We start from the raw sequence: 19515 nt of genomic DNA on the forward strand, positions 1-19515 counted from the left end.
GAAAAAAAAAAAAAAAAAAAAAAAAAAAAAAAAATCTAGGGAAAGCAATCTGGGTTTCCTAAATTTCCTTTGATTGTATCTGCCTTGCATTCCCTATATTCTGACATTATTTCTTGGACATATTCAGAGTTACTCTACAATACCTTTGACAGGAGAAAGTATGTCATGGAACCTAAACTTCTCATTTCCTTCAAAATCTCTAGGACTCTAAATTCTTTTCATTGGTCCTCAACTGGGGTGATGTTAGCCCCCATGGAACATTTAGTAATATTTAGAGATATTTCTGGTTGTTGCAACTGGGACATGAACTGGCATTTACTGGGTAGAAGCCACAGATGTTGCTAAACATTCTACAGTGCACAAGACCACCCCCCCAAAAAGAAATCTGGCCAGAAATGTAAACAGTACCAAGATCAAGAAATTCTGGTATCTACAGTAAGTCCCCAGCATACAAACAAGTTCTGTTCCAGGAGAACATTCCTAAGTCCAACAGAGTGAGTCTTACACAGGACACCTGTGAAAGTTCACAACTCGAATGTTTGTAAGTTGGGGACTTATGTGTTTATCTTCTAAGAGCCCAACTATTTTCATAAAGGTGTACTTTGACAGCTACAACTAAATTAGCAGCACGTAGCTCCTGTTTGCAAAGCGATCTTACTCTAAACTTGAAGTTACTGATCAAACTGAGAGAATTTTTTTGGAAAAGGGGTAAGCAGAAGTTACACGGTAAGAACATCAGTGATAAATGACAGGGGTGACTTTATTTTAAAAGTTAACACCTAGAGACTTGAATCTAACATTTATTAAAAAGAAAAAGTTCAAGTCATAATTTTGGGGACATTTTTCCAACCAAAAGGTGAAAATAGGTATAAAATAAATTTTTTTTATAACACTATCTGGTAGAATGCTCTGCAAAAAAATGTTTATATCTGTACTGGTTTTGTTTTCTTTTGGTACTGGGGAATTGAACTCAGAACCGTACGCTTGCAAGGCAGGTGGTGGCACCATGAAGCTAAATCCCTGGCCCTATCTGTACTATTCAATACAGTAGCCACTAGTTATATGTGGATACAGAACACTTCAAATGTGCCTAGTTCAACTAAGGAAGTGAATTTTTAATTTTAATAATTTAAATTTAACATGTACCATACTGGCTTCTGAAATGAACAGCATTGCTGCAGAACATGAGAAATAAACTTTATCTATTGTCACCTCAACAGATGTTATACTTGAAAATACCTATCAGGATTAAGTGTTTACTAATCACATTAAATGATAAAAAGTTATATATTCTGTAACAATTTAAAATGTGAATTTTTCTTAGGCAAACATCTTATTTATAATGTTCTAGAAATAAAATTGCTTGAAGAAAATGTTCCTTTAGAGGTCCAAAGAGAAATGGTGTTACACAAGCCACCTATCCTCTCCTGATGGTTCCCTTGAGTCTGTAAGCTACTACAAACATAGCAAGTGGTAGAATACAGCAAACAAATACTGTCCCTGACCTGCTGTCTTGGACTGAACATCTGTAGCTGTATGGGGCAGGGAAAGGGAGAAGCAGTCTATTCTTGCTATAGATTTTGATAGTTTTCAAATCTGCTTAACCTGTAAAACAGCTGAAAAAGTGTAGCGCTAAACTGGTTTTAGAATTTGTTCTTAGAATCTAACTACAATACTGCTTCAGTGGAGCCTTCAGTGGTGGTGCACGTCTGCAATCCCAGCATTCAGGAGGATCCCAGTGAGTTGAGACCAGCCTGGCATACATAGTGAGTTACAGGCCAGTCTTAACTACATAGTGAGACCCTGTCTCAAAATACCAAAAAAAAAAAAAAAAAAATCGTTTCAGTGGAAAAATACAACCACCCTCTAAGTTCCGTGAAAACAGGCCAGTCACAAAAAAGAAACTGAAATACTCAAAGTGCAAAACAAATTTTCTATGACTCTTATGGTAAAATGATAAAGACTGAATGTTACAAAGGCTATACTCTCAAAAGATAAGGACACTGATACAGTCAAGATACAAAATAGTTCCACCATCAAAAGTTTCCATGTTTCCAGTTTACAGTCACCTCTTCCTTAGCCATGACTCCCAGAAGCCACAAGTCTGTTCTCTGTTTCTACAATTGTCATTTCAAAAATGTTATAGAATAATACTATAACCTTTTGGGACTGGCTTTTATACATTTGGGTAACTCTTTGGAGATACACCAAATTGTTTACAGGCATCAATAGTTCTTTTTTAAAAGATTATTGAGTAGAACTCCATGGCATGGCTGTACAAGAGTTTATTTACCAACTAAAGAGTAACTGGGCTGTTTCCATTTATTATGAATAAAGCTGATCCTGAATGATTGTCTGTCACTGTACATCTTCAGTGAAATGTTTCTTGTCTTTTGTCTATTTTTTCATAGAACTGTTTGCTTTCTGTTATTAGGTTTTGAGAATATTTAATATATTATATATAGATGTATCTTTTTTTTGGTACTGAGAATGGAACTTGGACTCTGCATTTGCAAGGCAGGCAGCGGAACCAGAGCTAAATCCCCCGCCTCACTTTACTCTATTTTCTAATTGGACTGTTTGCTTTTGCTATTAAGTTTTGAGAACACTTAATATACTATAGATGTATCTTCTGTTGCACATATTTTCTCCTACTCTGCACTCCATCTTTTATTCTCCTTGTGAGGTCTTTCATGGAATAAAAGTTCTTAATTTTGAGGGAATTTGGTTTGTCAATTTTTCCTTTGTGAATTATACTTTTGGTGTCCAATCTAAGCATTCTTGGTCCAGTTCTAGATTTTGAAGATTTTCTATTTTTTTCCTAAATGTTAGAAAGTCTTATGTTTTACATCTAATGTCATTTGATTATTGAGTTAATTTTTGTACAGATATGAGATTTAGGTCAAGGTTTGTTTTTGTTTTCCTTCACGATGTACGACTACTCCAGCACTATTTCTTTTCTTTTTTTGGTACCAGGGCTTGAACTCGGGTCCTTGCACTTGCAAGGCAGGCCACCAAACCGCTGAGCTAAATCCCCGGCCCCCAGCACTATTTCTTGAAAAAGATTTACTTTCTCATTAGGTTGCTTTTGTATTTTTGTCAAAATAAGCTGGTATACTTGTGTGGGTCTATTTTTGGGTTTTCTATTCTGTTCCACTGATCTGTGTCTTGCCTCAATACCACACAATCTTGATTACTATACCTAGACTGATTGTTCTGACATTTTTTCTCAAAACTATTTTATCTAGTTCGTCTTAACTATATAAATTTTAGAATAATCTTTCCTATATCCACAAAAAACTTCTTTTTAAAATTCTGATAGGAAATGTATTAAAACTAATCTGGAGAAAACTAACATCTTTTAATATAATGAGTTTCCCACCAACCCAGGAGGACTGTATGTCTCTTCATTTGTTCAGTTTTTATTTGGTATTTATATACCTATATATATTGTTAGAATTATGCCTTGTATGTTTCAATTACCCTTATTTTATTCTTTTGACCAGTGGTAAATGGCATTTTATTTTAGATTGACTTCTGCATGTTTGTTAATACACAGAAATTTAATTAATTTGTGTATGAGATTTTGTATTCTGTAATCTTGCTGATGCTTTTATACATTTATGTTTATACATAAACAATCATGTGATATATACAAAAAGGTACAGTTTCATTTCTTCCTTTCCAGTAGGGATGCCATTTATTTCATGCTATAGGTTTTTTAAATAATCCCAAAACTGATCTTTTGATCAGCTTCTTTTACTTTAAATTTCTGATACAATGTAAGAATTTTTTAAGACCACAAAAAGAGTTAAGAGCCACTGCCTTCTGCTTTTAATAGGAAATAATTTGGGGTAGGTAAAAAAACACCAGTATTTAAACTAGGACTGGTTATACTTAATCAAGTTTTTTTACTTCTTGACAAGGACTTTCATATAATTTTAGCAAATGAACAAGTGAAAAACTTGAGTCATAAATTGAAATTAAATATGTGGCTGACATAAACTGTTTAAACTGACCAGCTCGTCAGTTACAAAAATAAGCACTATGAAGATTAAGTTAAGCAGGCTTTATATTTCCTATTGCCTCCAGTTCCAGACTACATCTGTTTTCTCTGATACACAAAACCAGAGTTAAAATAGCTCCATTTATCACAGCATGATTGTAGGCAGACAAACCAGCCTGTCTGTTTCCAGATAGTGAAAGCAACTGTTATTAATCACAATTACAGGCCAAACCCTCTAAGAGAAATTGCATCAATATTCTCCCAACCCCCAGTTCTACTTACTCTGAAACTCAAAAATGGTACTGAGTGCCATGACACTGCCCGAAGTGAAGGTCAGTAAATAAAGATGCTACTCAGAGGTTGAGTTATCAGTTCAATGTGAAAGTCTAGAAAAATCTTTTGTACTCATAGAAATAAAGCCATCTTTTGAAAGCTCTAGTATTGTGTTTAGCAAGACAAACACACTAAAATTCATACTGACAAGGTTTCTGCTTTATAAGACTAGGTACTTAATAGCAATGGACATTTGAAATCTTTAAATCTGATTATTAACTTTAAATACAGACACTATCATAAAAATAGACATTTTTCTACAATAAATTTCATAGCCAACAGTGTGAAGAAAATTTATTTTTCTTTCATATAGATTTGAAGAGTTCTTCCTATAGAGTGAGACCAACTGTAGGTTATAGATGAAAAGTGTAGGACTACTGTTGAATCATATACTTTGATGTACACATCTTTTTAAATTAATTATTAGGACAAGAGATTAAGAATACAAACCAGAGGGCCAGGATTTAGCTCAGTGGTACTGTGCCTGCCTCGTAAAGTACAAGGTCTTGAGTTCGAACACCAGTACCAAAAAAAAAAAAAAAAGAATACAAACCAGAGCTCCTTGCTGTTATTTAAAAAAATACACCACAATTTTTTTTAAAGTACCTACTGTATACAGGCCATTTTATATGTTCTACATATATTATCACAGTTACAGTTAAGTCTTACAATAAATCTATGAGGTAGGTTCTATTCATTATTCTTATTTTGTAGGTGAGGACAACTGCAGCTTGGAGAAATTTCCCTAAGGATGCACAGCTAGTTAAATGCAGAGCCAGAAGTCTAACAGATTTGATTCCAAAGCCTATACTCATTCCTATTTGTCAGCCCCTCAAGCTTATATTTAAGAAAAATTTTGAAAGAACTCTGCATATATACAGCATTTAGGGTAGAACAATAAAATGATGGTAATGCAGCAGACAAATGTACATTCTTTCATTTTGCTTCTCTGTAAATGACTGACTCTGTTAACATACTTTCCCAGAAGTATTATAAATAAATTGAGCCCTTCTGTGATGAAATGTGACCCTATATTCAAACAAGGCCTGGTTATTAAACGTTTGCAGTTAAATTAGCAGGGTGACTACTGCCATTTTAATTTGAAAGCTTCAGAGCTGTTTAAAAACTTGTGAACAGTCCCAGGTTCTGGGGGCTCTTGGGCATGCACTTACCAATCACTTAACAGATTCCTGAGCATCCACTATACAGAACCACGGAGAGCAGCTAGTCACTGCTGACAGACGGGAGAATACAGTAACCTTACTACACTGAATTCAAATGGAGAACACAGAAACTGCACATGCAGAAAGGGAAGACATTGCTACAAAGGTGATATTTTTACTGAAGAATCAGATGATAGAAGAAAGTAAGCCATGCAGATATATGGGGAAAGAACTACAGAAAGAACAGTTGGGGTAGGAGGTGGGGGGGGTGGGCTTGCTAGTATAGGCCCTGACGGCAAAGACAACTGCTTTGAAGAATAGCAAGAAGACCAGTACTGTTAGAGAGAAAAAGTAATCAGAGATGAGGGAAGAGAGGTAGAAAGATACACCGTTTGAAGGCCATGATAAGAAGTCTGGGTTTTATTCCTGAGTGTGAGAAGAAACCATAGATTTCTTGAGATTACTCCAGCAGAAAGAAATGAACCCAGCAACAGAGTGGAAGCAGACAGCTCAGTTAGGAGACCCCTGCACCAGCCCCAGTGGGAGAAGACAGATTTGAAAGGAGGTGCTGTAAGAGTGATGTCTTTTGGTAGCTGGCATCATCAACACACACAAGTAGACAGATGATCTTTTAAGTCAGAGGACTGAGAAAAATCCCACAGAAGAATGAATCTTAGCTCGGAAAGGGAAAGCATCTTCACTGCATCAGCACATCTGACGTTTACTGTATTCAGCCCCAACTCTTTTCTCTAAGGACTGGAGAACAGCAGGAGGCTTGGAATTTGTTTCCATACACACTGTGTTTTTGACCATGTAGGAAATAAAAATGTAAGAAACAAGACGGAAATAAAATATTTATATTTAAGGGCAGAGCTTCTCAGTAAGTTAACATGTAATCGAACTTTGAATGCCAAGTCAATTAATTTCTAAAAATAAATAATTTCACCAAAGTTGGAGTCTTTAACAAATAAAGACTTCTAAATCTAGAACCTGAAAAGACACATAAACAATGCAAGTGGTTTCACTTTAACATAATCTAATCTGTATTTATTTCATGATACTGTTGACATGTTAGATGCCTACATTCAGGAAATACAACAAAAATTTGAAAGTAAAATGGATATATACACAAGAACTGAGAAAACAATAAAAATATCTGTGATGAGGCAATTTCAAATTTAGTTCCTTTCTGTTTCTCTGTAGTACTGTAGGTATTCAGACAAAGTCAAAATTAAAAGTTGTTTTTTTTTAAAGTAATGTGTATTTCTTCTTATATTTCTAAAATTAACTGTTTATACCTTCTTTCAGATTGTAACCATTTCTGACACTTTCAGTTGTTAATAGGGCATGGTTACTGAAGGAGGAGGACCTGAGTTCAAATGCAAATTCTACCCTAACAATCACTACTGATTTTGGGGCCAATTACTGTACACCAAGAGTATCTCAGTATCCTTATTCTAAAGGCAGGAATAATATCTACTCTGCTGCGTTTCTAGCAAATTGAAGAAGATTAAGCTATGCAGAGCCCCACCAAACATTTACAGCTTTGTAAATGATAATTCTTTTCTTTTAGCCTCCCTTCTCTTCACTGTTTCAGCATCTACAGCATTTACATGCACATTAAAGTAATTGAGTGCTTTTCAAAGGAAAGGGTGGACTTTAAAGTGGTGAGGCTTCACAATCCCACCCGTGCTTTGATAAGTGGCTTTTGAAATGCTGTAATATTTTATTCTACTGGACCCTAAGGCCTAGTAGACTAGGGATATTTGCAATATGGAAAACATATCATACAATATTAAAAGGCATTAGCATATTCTGAATCAAAAATAACAAGGTATTAAATCCTTCAAACACACACACAAAATAAAGAAAAAAATCCTCACAGGGCACATTTTCATCATTTACTCTGGGACCAAAACTTGAATAATCATGACATTATAAGCTAAATTTTACATTTTTTCCCAATGATTATTAACTTCTATTTCTGTGCACTGATTAATATAATGGACCATTCACCAGAGCTTTTGTAAATAAATCCAAATTTTATTTATTTATTTATTAGAGGTGTTTAATTTTATTATTTTAAATTTGTGAATTTTAAAAATTTGTGGTGACACATTACTTCAGGTATATTTATGCGGGTTTTGTTAGAATCAGCGAGAAACTCGGTACACCAGATGAAGGAACATCAGCACTGTAGCTACATCCACTTTCACTGTAGCCACTACTAGACTGGAATCTTCTCGGATCCTGAAGAGGTCCAGAACTGCTGGCCAAGTCTACGGCCATACCACGCTGAACACATCTGATCTCGTCAACACCACTGGCCAAGGAAAAAACTGTTGGCTTGGCCTTTCTCGGCAATGTTTCAGGTCACTCTGTCATTTTCTATCTCTACAGAATTTCCAACACTGTAGTGCTAGAGTGAACTGAGATCATCCCACAATTAAGGAAACAGCTCATCTAACAGCCAATTACCTAAATGACAATTAAGTGTCCATTTCCTCCTTATACACTTGATTCAGCTATTTTTACCCTTTCCCAGAGTCAAACCTATCTCATATTTATCATTATAAACTCAGAAATCTACACGTCCCAATTTCAGAGGAGTGCTGCTGGCTCTTCACACAAACCAAAAGGCAAAGCTGGTTTCTGATTTTTCTTCAAATAAGTAATTATGTCAAAATTATTTTGTCTCCTCCCCACACTAGGTCAATTTAAAATGAAGAACATATGCATTCTTCACGATATTATCTATTTTTTAAAGTTTTCTGCATAGTAATAGTGTCATCCTGAAATAGAATTTAAAAGATTTTAAATAACTTATATGGCCTTCTGAACACTGTAACAGAGCTAAAATCTAAGTTTTTAAATGAAATACCTCTTATTTAAATTTCCAAAATTAGGTTTAGACTTTCAGAATAATCAAGAGTTTTTAATTTTACGTGGGAAATTTTTAATATCCGTATTCTTCCTTCCTTCATTTTTGTCCTGATTAGGAAAGGACAAAGAATGAGGAAGGGGAGGAAAAGGACAAATTTGTTCTTTTACTGCTCATCGATCAACAAAGTTAAACATTTATTTGTGGGTAAGGTGATACAAAATATTAACCTGATATAATGTTGTTGAGAATTAACTACTACACACATTCACATTAACATTCTCCGGGTTTAGCTCTGAGAACAATATATGGACATAGGTCCTCTACTGTCCTCTTCTTTGTCCATCAAACTCTTTCATTCAGTCAGTGAGCACTGACTGGGCCGAGCATCCCAGGTTCTGGTATACAGCAATACCCAGAACAAAAATCCCCATCCTCATGGACCCTAGCTCTCCAATAAAAGGAGACAGCTTTTCAAAATACAACACACAGCATATAAGACAGTATTATGAGTGAAAATAAAATGGGGAAAGAAGGGTAGGAGTAGGCATAGGAGTTGAATTTTTAAACTGGGTAATCATTTATCCTTATGTTCCTTTCTAAAAATTATAAGAATTTAAGAATCTACACATTTCTATTTTTCTCTGCATCAAATTATATGGAGGAACATACTAAGAATAAATTTCTGTTACAGAGAAATGGTGAACAATCTCAAAATTACAATTTTAACAACAGAGTTGCCACTATTTAACTTTTTTTTTTCTGGTACCAGGGATCAAACTCAGGACCTTGCACTGGCGAGGAAGGCAGTGGAACCATTGAGCTAAATCCTTGGCCCTCACTGTTGAACTTTTAAAAGATGGCCTCATACTACTTTCCTAAGCTTACTAGTAACAGAGGCAGATATATCTCATGTGTACCATAATCACTTTTACTGCTGATGTGATAAACTTTTTGATAAAACCTGATACTTACCAAATGGCTATTAAGTAAAACAAAACAGAACTAAAATCTTGAAGAAAAAGTTTTTCATATCCTGTATTAATTTGCTGAGTTCTGGATGGATAGAACAAATAGCTCTTTAATATATGTACAACTTATGTCCAGCTGCATCCCACTGATGGCCAAAAATAACTAAGGAGTTTTTTTTTCCCTCTTTAAAAAATTGTGGTCTAATAGCCAAATACTGTACAGGCAAGTTGGGCTCTTATCTGGTAACACCAGGTTCAGAACTCGGAAGGGTGGCCAGGCTCCATACTTAGGTAGGCTTGTCACAAAGCTTCTGTTGGTTACTACCTCAATCTACTTATTTCAGTCACAGCTACTCTGACCTAAAGCTGTTTAAGAAAGAAATTTCAGGGCTCTCAAATTACTCACATCATGACTCTTCCCAGGACTTTATTGAAGTCAATATTTTAAAAAGTGGAATACTAAAACTTCTACCCCCAAAATAAGATACCTCCATGGTGATGTGACAGGCTCCCTCCATTCGCAAGGATTTCGTCTCTAGCAGCTGCCTGTATTTGGAAACAACACAACATATCATTGCTACTTAGGTTTGCACTTTAGAGTTTGAGAGACCCAGCTCCCAAAGGAGACACATACTTCCTAGGTTAAATAACAAACCAGAAACATAATTTCCCTCCCTCTTGGGTTAACTATGCTTTAAAAGCAATTAAAATATGCAACCTAATTTTATAGGATTTTTTTCCTAGTATGTAGTCACAATACCTACAAAGTCTACTTCAAAATTCCAGTAGAGGAAAAAAGGCAAAATGACCAATTCAGCAGCACTAAATTAATGATTAAATCAGTAAAAAGTGGTAAATGCAGAGTCAGGTTCTACTGTCAGTAAACATTTCAGACCAACAAGCACTATTAACATACATTTACCAACTACCTGTATGTTCGGAAAAGAACCAAGCAATCTGTTTGTAGTATTTAATTTATTTTCACTATAGCTTATGAAACACTGTGGTACCTCAGTTCACAAAATCAATTTTTTCCACAATCATGGTTGCAAAGCAACCAGCGAAAACCAAATCAAATTTCCCTGTAAGGTCAATATGAATCTAACCAGTAAATTTTTTTTCCTCTCATTGAGTTTACTGGTACATTTTAGGTATACAGTACAGTTACATTCATCATTGGGATCTTGTACCTTTACATGAAAGGTCTTGGTTCTCATTTTTTCCCCTTGTCCCTGCCCTCCCTTCACCCTCTCTTACCCTCCCCATTTGCAAACACTTTATTTCCATTTTTTCATTTTCTCATATTTTTTTCTTTTCCCTTATTACCTTTTGCCTACCCTTCCCACTTTCCCTACACCTTTAGCCCTTGTCTTCCTAATTCACATTGTCAATTATATCATTAGGATCTTATGTACTATTAGTTTTTCACATATGTACTATTAGTTTTTCACACCAGAGAAACTATTCGATATTTACATGTGACTTATTTATTTCACTTAAGAGTATATCCTCAATATGTATCTACCTTCCTATGAATGAATCTAATTTCTCATTCTTTATGGCTGAATAGTATTCCATTTTACAGAAAAACCACATTTTCTTTAACCAGTCTCCAACTGATGGGCAAATGGGCCGTTTCCAAGTTTTAGCTATTGCAAACTGTGCCGCTATAAACATAGGTGCGCATATATCACTGTGTTATGATTCTTTTAATTATTTTGCAAAGATACCCAGCAGAGGGATGGCTGCATCAAATGGAACCTCCAGTCCCAGCTCTTTTGAGGTGTCTCCATATTGATTTCCACAGTGGTTGCACCAGTCTGCACTCCCACCAACAATGGAGAAGAATTCCTTTCTCCCCACAACCCTGCCAACATTTGTTATTGGTTGATTTCTTGATAGCAGCCATTCTTTGTGGGGTGAGGTAGAATCTATCTCAGTGTTGTTTTCATCCGCATCACTTGAATGACCAGTGATGTGGAACATTTTTTCGTATATTTACTTGCTGCTTTTACTTGTCTGAGAAATGTCTGTTCATTTCAGGTGTTCATTTTTGAATTGGGTCTTTATATTTGGGGGGGGCTGATTGTTTTGAGTTCTTTATATATTCTAGATAAGAGTCCTTTGTCTGAGGAGCAGCTGGTAAAATTTTTTTCCCACATTGTAGGTTGTCTCTTAATTCTGTTGATGGTTTCTTTTGCAGTGCAGAAGCTTTTTAATAAGATGAGATCCCAGTTGTTGATTCTTTCTGCTAGTTCCTGTGCTACTGAGGATTTGTTCATAAAGTCTTTTCCTATGTCAATGTCTTCAAGAGTGCTGCCTAACTTATCTTCCAGCAAGTTTAGTGTTTCTGTTTTAATATTTAGATCTTTAATCCACTTAGATTTTAGTTTAGTGCATGGTGAAAGATAAGGGTATAGTTTTAATCTTTGGCAGGTTGAAATCCACTTTTTTCCAATAACATTTATTAAAGAGACTATCTTACCTCCAGTGAGGATGGTCGGCTCCTTTGTCAAAGATGAGGTAGGTGAGTACATGTGGAGGTGTTTTTGTAACTTCCAATCTGTTCCACTGATCCTCAGGTCTGTTTCTTTGCCAGTACCATGCTGTTTTTATCACAGTGGCTTTGCAGTATACTTTCAAATTGGGAATTGTTATACCTGCTGCCATTTCTCTGTTGCCTAGGATGGCTTTTGCTATTCTACGTCTCTTCTGGTTCTAAATGAATTTGTGGATTATTGTTTTCTAGTTCTGTGAAATATACTGTTGGAATTTCAATAAGTATTGCACTGATTCTGTATAGCAGTTTTGGTAGTATGGCCATTTTCACTATGTTGATTCTTCCTACCCAGGAGCATGGGATATCGTTCCACTTTCTTACATCCTCTTCGATCTTTTTTTTCACAGTGCTGTAGTTTTCAGTATAGAGGTCTTTTGCTTCTTTCATTAGATTGATTTCTAGATACTTTTTTGTATGCTACTGTGAAAGGAATTGTTTCCCGAATTTCTCTCTCAGTGAGTCTGTTATTTGTGTACAAGAAGGCTATTGATTTTTGAGTGTTGCCCTTGTATCCAGCTACTCTGCTAAAAGTGTCAATAAGTCTAGAGATCTTTTGGTAGAGTTTTTGGGGTCTTCATATCGTCAGCAAATAATGCAGTTTAACTTCTTCCTTTCCTATCTTTATTGCTTTAATTTCTTTCTCTTGTCTAATTGCTTTGGCGAATGTGTCCAGAACTATATTGAAGAGGTGTGGTGATAGTGGGCATCCTTGTCTTGTTCCTGATTTTAACATGAAAGTTTTCAGTTTTTGGCCATTTAATATGATGTTGGCTGTTGGTTTTTCATAGATAGCCTTTATTAAATTGAGATATAGACCATCTATTCCAATTTTTTGCAGGGTTATCATGAATGGGTGTTGAATTTTGTCAAATGCTTTTTCTGCACCTATCGAGACGATCATATGGTTTTTGTCCTTGACACTGTTAATATAGTATATTACAATTATTGATTTATGTATGTTGACCATCCTTGCATCCCTGGAATAAATCCGACTTGGTTAGGATGTATGATCTTCTTGATGATCCTCTGTATTCTGTTTGTCTTATTTAGGATTTTTACATCTATATTCATTAAGGAGATTGGCCTATAGTTCTCTTTTTTAGTTGTGTCTTTCCCTGGTTTGGGAACCAAAGTAATACTTGCTTCTAGGAATGAATTTCTAAGTATTGCTTCCCTTTCAATTTAACTGCAAAGTTTAAAGAGTAGTGGCAGTAGTTCTCTAAATGTCTTGTAAAACTCAGCAATGAATCCATCAGGACCTGGGCTTTCCTTTGTTGGTAGACTTTTAATTACATTTTCAATTTCACTGATTGTAATTGGGGTGTTTAAAATGTTTTTATCTTCTTCGTTCAACTTTGGTAATTCATAAGTATCTAGAAATCTGTCCATTTCTTCTGTGTTTTCCATTTTATTAGAGTACAGGTTCTCAAAGTAGATACTGACAATCCTCTGGATTTCTGTTGGATCTGTTGTGACTTCACCATTTTCATTCCTAATTGCATGCCTCTGAGCCTTTTCTTTCCTTTTTTTTGATAAAGTTAGCTAAGGGTTTATCAATTTTATTTATTCTTTCAAAAAACAAACTTCAATTCATTTATTTTTTTGTATTGTTTTCTTAGTTTCCATTGCAATGATTTCTGCTCTAATCTTTATAATTTCCTCTCTTGTATGAGCTTTGGGTTTTTCTTGCTCTTGTTTTTCTAGGAGTCTAAGATTCATCATTAGGTTGTTTATTTGAGCTTGCTCTGTTTTCCTAGTGTGGGCATTCAATTCTATGAATTTTCCAAGTAGAACTGCTTTCATTCTGTCTCACAGATTCCTGTATGTTGTACTGGCATTATCATTTATTTGTAAAAATTAATTTCTTCTTTAATTTCCTCTGTGACCCACTGATTGTTCAGGAGAGTGTCATTCAATTTCCATGTGTTTGTGAAGTTCCTACGGTTTCTTATGCTACTGATCTCCAGCTTGATTGCACTATGATCTGATAATATACAGGGGATAACTTTGATTCCTTTGCATTTATTCAAACCAGTTCTATGAGCTAGTATGTGGTCTATCTTGGAGAATGACCCATAAGCAGCCATAAAGAATGTATATTCTGATTTTGTGGGGTGGAACACTCTACAGACGTCTATTATATCCATATGTTCAAAAGCTTTAACCAGTGAATTTGATTTGGTTTTCATCCAACTTGGTTTGTGACCAGAATCATAAAAAGAATCAAATTTGTGAACCAAGGTTCCATGGTTATTTATAATCATTCCCATTTCACAGATAAAGAAAAACTGGGTCTAAATAAGTTAGATTAGTTGTCTAATATACAGGAGGTATCCGAGTCAATATGAGTTACAAAGTTATTGGGATTGACCATAAAAACCTTTACGGAGACGATTTTTTCGATCAATGACATGGGACAAATTATTTTTAGTTGTCAGTTCTATGAATATCTAAATGTGGGGGGATCAAAGATAAAAAACAAAACCTTTTTAAATTTCCTTTGTTTTAATCCTAAAAAGAGGGCCCATATGGAACAGATAGACCATATCTTAGTGCAAGTAGTCTCTAAGAACCCTCACTTAGGGATTTCTAAGAGAACCAGAAATATGTCAACATCTGCTCTAATAATTTATGAATTCTAACAAATTATTCCAAATAAGGCAGTAATTCCTTAGTATCAGTAGCACCCAGCAAATGACAGTATAGAATGGGAAAGACGAAGCAGTCTCACTCTGTGGTGCTACAGGGAAGGGACCTTTGATACACCAAAGTACTAAAAAGCTAGGGGGATAGGAATATATTATTTTAATTGGGGTGATGGTTTCACAGGTATATATAGGTCAAAATTCAGCAGGTTATACATTTTAAATATGTAATGTTTATTGTGTTTCAATTATATTTCAAAAAAGCTGGGGGTGGGGAGACAAAAAAGAAGACAGGGTTAAGTGGGAGCCAACCAAATCCTAACTATAGTTTGGATCTAAAAGTTTGCTGTCCACTGAAATTATCTTACAGGTACTATTTTTGGCATGAACATAATGGAGTTAAAACACTAGGACACCTGATATCCTAAGAAATCTGCTTCCTACAAATTCCTCCAGAGTTTCATCTATCACTTCAGCTCTACACACGCTTGTAATGAGAAATACTGTCAATCAACAGAAGACTTAATAAAAATTAGCAGCTTAGCTGAGCATGCCAGCACATGCCTGCAATCCCAGCTCTCTGGAGGTTGAAGTAGGATTCCAAGTTCAACACCAGCTAGACAATGTAGCAATTAAGACCCTGTCTCAAAATAAAAAATAAAAAATACAAGGTCTGGGAATGTAGCGCAGTGTGAAGGCCTTGGAATCAATCCCTAGTACCAACCTAATCCCCTCAAAAAACCCTAGTAGCTTAAGGGCACTTAAGAAATACAACAGAAACCAAGACATATCATTTAAAGGTACAAGATTCCAATGATGAATGTAACTGTACTATACAACTAAAAATATGAAGAAACTTAATGAAAAAATATATATATAATAGAGGGCTGGGGATATAGCTCAGTGGCACCGCGCCTGCCTTGCAAGCACAAGGTCCTGAGTTTGATTCCCAATACTGAAAAAGAAAAGAAAAGAAACTGTCAGCAAATGAGTGCTAATGGCCTATGCATAGTTTTAAAGCATTTATAAACCTAGAATGGTGATATTACAATAACACAAACAAAAAACATGAGGGCTGCTGATCTCCACAGCAGCCACCACCTAAACATGGGTAGGCTACCAAAGTGATATAAAAAATCCCAAGAGTCACTAGAATTCCTATTGTTATAGAACTTAATCAGCTATTATATAAGGAACAACCAAATAATCACACACTACAGGTGTACAGAATATTAATTTTCAGACTCACAATCCAGTACATAATCTAGGGTAACAAATATACTTTTCATTTCTACAAACTAGCAGCCAGGTAAATGACGTGTGACTAAAGAGTCAAACTAAAATTCATAAAACATTACTAAAATTTATTTAAATTGATAAAAAATGTAAACGTTATATGCATGTGTGCAAAATTACCTCAGTTTGCTCAAACACAGCCAGTGGGTCACTAATTCCCCTGTAGTTAAAGGCAAAATAGAAGTAGATACATGCACCTGCATCATAAGTCTGCGTCACCCTAAAAAAAAAACAGACAAAATCCCCACAAGGGCTTTATATTAAAGTGAAAACTGATTTAATATCTAGAAACTTAAAGGCAAGATCATCTGAATGATTAATTTAATATTATTTCTTATTCTCTAGCCTCCTACTGCACAGAAGAAACGCAGATTGTCTCTCTTTGGAGTTGTTGCTTAAAATATGCAAACTAAGAATGCTGTAGGAAATAAAAAGATTCTATTTCTATTTAAATGGCAATTTAACATGGCAATATTATAAGCATCCATTTAATCTTTCTCTGGTCAGTGTTGTATTACTAAAACAAACATAGCAAAAAGTTCATCGGTATTCTGATAAGATGCCATTTTGAGTGATCTTATTGAAGTTGTTTCATTATCTAGAGGTAGTGGGAGCTATGTGTGAAAACATTTAAATTATAGTCAGATAAGTATTGTTATCAGTTGTTCTAAAATACATGATCAAAATAACAAAAACATGACACTTCCAAGTGCATATAGCCTGACAAAAGTAATACTATGACTTTTTTCTGTTTCTTGTATTTAATTTTATATACAATTAGTCTTCTTGTGACTACATTAAAACAATACTTGAGGACCATCCATATCACAAATAGTATAGCTCCATTATTTTTTGAAAGCATATTTTCCTGCCAAAAGATCAAACAAGTCCACATGTGCAGATGTTGGTTATGTTTCGTATTGTCGCAGTGGACTGACATGATATAAAATGCTTGCTCCTTGAGAAAGACAAGGTTAGTGCCAGGGATTTAGCTCAGTGGTTCTGCTGCTTGCCTTGCAAGTGCAAGGACCAGAGCTCAATCTCTGGTACCGAAAAAAAATAAAAAAGAAAGAAAGAAAGACAAGGTTAGATGAGAACCAGGAAACTTGTTCTGTTCCTTGGCCCTATCCTTGCTGAGACAGAAACATGAACTGCTGTAATCTATACAAACGTGAAAACACTGACCAAAAGCAATTTTCATTATTTTAAAAATATATTTTAATAAAATGTAGGCAAGTTACAACATCCTGAAAATACACTAAGTGCTCTGACAACAACTTGTCATTTGTTTGGCTTTCACGGCTCAAAAGACTTAAAAGATTCTGATCAGAAAAGGTAAACCATTGAAGTTGAGGGTATAAAGTGGTGGGGGCAGGAGCTGCACTCCTGGTTAAATTTAATAAAGAAGTAAAATAAATATCACTAACACTTTTTTCAATCTGGATAATTTAAATGCACTAGGAGAAACTCTTTTAAGCACACAAAGTCAATATAAGATCTACCCTCAGGATATAGAGTAATAGGAGAAAAGATTATTGATAATCCTGGGCTCAGTATGATAAACTGTCTGATGATGCATGAAAGACAGACAACATTTACAGTTCTAATGTAGCTTGAAAATCAGTACACAGACTACACAGAGAAAATACTGAGGTAATCAAAACACAAAGAATAGGAAAGTCTGAGTGGGTCAGGTTGGGAAAGGTGCCTAGAAAAGTGTTCCTAAATGAGGTCTGGCAGAAGAGGATACTGTACTAGATAAGAAAAATGCCACATTTCAAGATAAAATTAACCAGGAGATAACATAGGAAAGTAAAAAACCAGACATCCAGAAGCACAGGAAGCAAATGGGCAAACAGAGGGAACAGAGTAGCGAAGGGTGAGTTGAAAGTCATCACAATTCAAACACCAGGAATAAGCAAAACCAAAGAATTTGAGGAAGAAGCCAAGATGAAAGGAGCAACAGTGAACAATGGCAATCACTGCTGGGACAGTATGTGAGGAAAGTGAGGTGCATCTTCATTTAGTACCAATTCTGAGCTCACAGACCTTTGGTGGCACACAGATCTGCTTTTTACCCTTCCTTTTGGGGGAAAGTACCAGGGGATTGAACTCAGGACTTTGCACTTGAGAGGCCGGCATGGGGCCACAGAGCTAAATCCCCACCTCTACAACTCATTCATATCTTATGCTTTCCACTGTGCCTTAATTGCTGACCTTTCCCAAGCATGAGCACCCTTTTTTATTTCTCTTCAAAACTACTTTCCCCTGTCAAAAGAACTCAGTGATAATTTACAGATGTTCCCAATGGTCAAATTTGGGAGAATTTGAATCCTAAAGAGAATAATGACAACAATGGATATAACCCAGAGAGTAAAATTATCTGTTAGTCCATACGGATGGAAAGTGAAAGGAGGATCAGGGCTTCCTCACCATGAATTTCAGTTGATAAAAGAAAAAGGAATGGGGCTGGGGATTTAGCTCAGTGGTTCTGTGGCCTGACTCGCAAGCACTAAGGTTCCAAGTTTGATCCCCGGTACCAAAAAAAAAAGAAAATGAAAGAAAGAAAAAGGAATGACAAAACCAAAAATCACTATTTGCAAATATCACAATAATAACTATTCAATCCAGAATCATTAATGGAGCTTAATGATTAGGAGATAGTATTACAAATAAAATATTTGCACTGTCTCTAAGTTTCTCCCCATAAGATATTTATTAAATAAAATGGGAAGAAAATACTAATCTTAAGAGTTGTGCAGCCAAGCAGGCACCACCTTAACCAAGTGATCAAAGTTCAATTCCCCAATACTGAGGTGTCTCAATGTCATGTTCCTCCTGTTGTAATGCACCAAGGTTAGAGCATCACTTCTGTGGTATTCCTGTCAACATCTCTAATTTCCTCACAAGGAAGTATCAGACAAGTTGAAAGTGAGTGACATTTTACAAAATTACTGTCCAGTGCTCTTCAAAAGTGTGACAGTATGGAAAATAAAGAATGAGCGAGGAGTTACTCCAGATTAAAGAAGTCTGAGGAGACGTGAGATTGAGACACGTTATGCAAGCTCAGATGGGACTCTAAGTCAGAAAAAAAAAAAAAATCAGTAGGAAAAATGGTAAAGAGAGGTTTGTAGATTAGTTAACAGTATTCTAACAACACTAACTTTTTGGTTTTAACAATTATACTATAATTACATTAGATACTAATGTTTGGGGAAGATATGTGAAGGGTATATAGGGACTATCTATAAAATTCCAGGGACTTTTTTGTAAGTCTAGATTATTCTCAAAATTAAAAATATAAAAGCTATGTCAATGTTTACTCAATGACTTGAACTTAACAAAAACCCCATTTCCTTCAGTAGAGATTAAAAAAAAAAAAAAAAAAAACCTAAGTATACGGCTATAAAGATAGTCCTCAAAAGGACTACATGGAACTTGGTGATCAGCTACAAGTCTCCCAAACTACTTCAAAGTTAGCATAAGTATGAGAACTTAAAACTCAGAAATGGGAGAAGTATTTAAATACTGCATAGGATTAGACAAAATAAAGAATAGCATCTTTATCAAGTTTACATTACTAAGTAGCAAGGGTTTGAAAAAAACAAATGATATTAAATACAGTGACGTGACCTTAAAATAGTGTCTATGATCTCAAAT

General features: G+C 35.3%; 1 protein-coding gene across 1 annotated transcript in view; it reads right to left on the reverse strand.

Annotated features, from left to right (window-relative positions):
• Agps (alkylglycerone phosphate synthase) overlaps positions 1-19515 on the reverse strand; it is a 163636-nt gene that overhangs the window by 33560 nt on the left and 110561 nt on the right. Inside the window, exons 18-19 of the mRNA XM_033756298.1 lie at positions 15976-16075; positions 9843-9900 (exon numbers count right to left, since the gene is read on the reverse strand). Of these exons, the coding sequence (XP_033612189.1) occupies positions 9843-9900; positions 15976-16075 (158 nt within the window). The remainder of the gene's footprint in view (positions 1-9842; positions 9901-15975; positions 16076-19515) is intronic.

This window comes from Fukomys damarensis, unplaced genomic scaffold, assembly GCF_012274545.1.
Source record: "Fukomys damarensis isolate Sample0158 unplaced genomic scaffold, DMR_v1.0_HiC HiC_scaffold_26, whole genome shotgun sequence".
Lineage (NCBI taxonomy): Eukaryota > Metazoa > Chordata > Mammalia > Rodentia > Bathyergidae > Fukomys > Fukomys damarensis.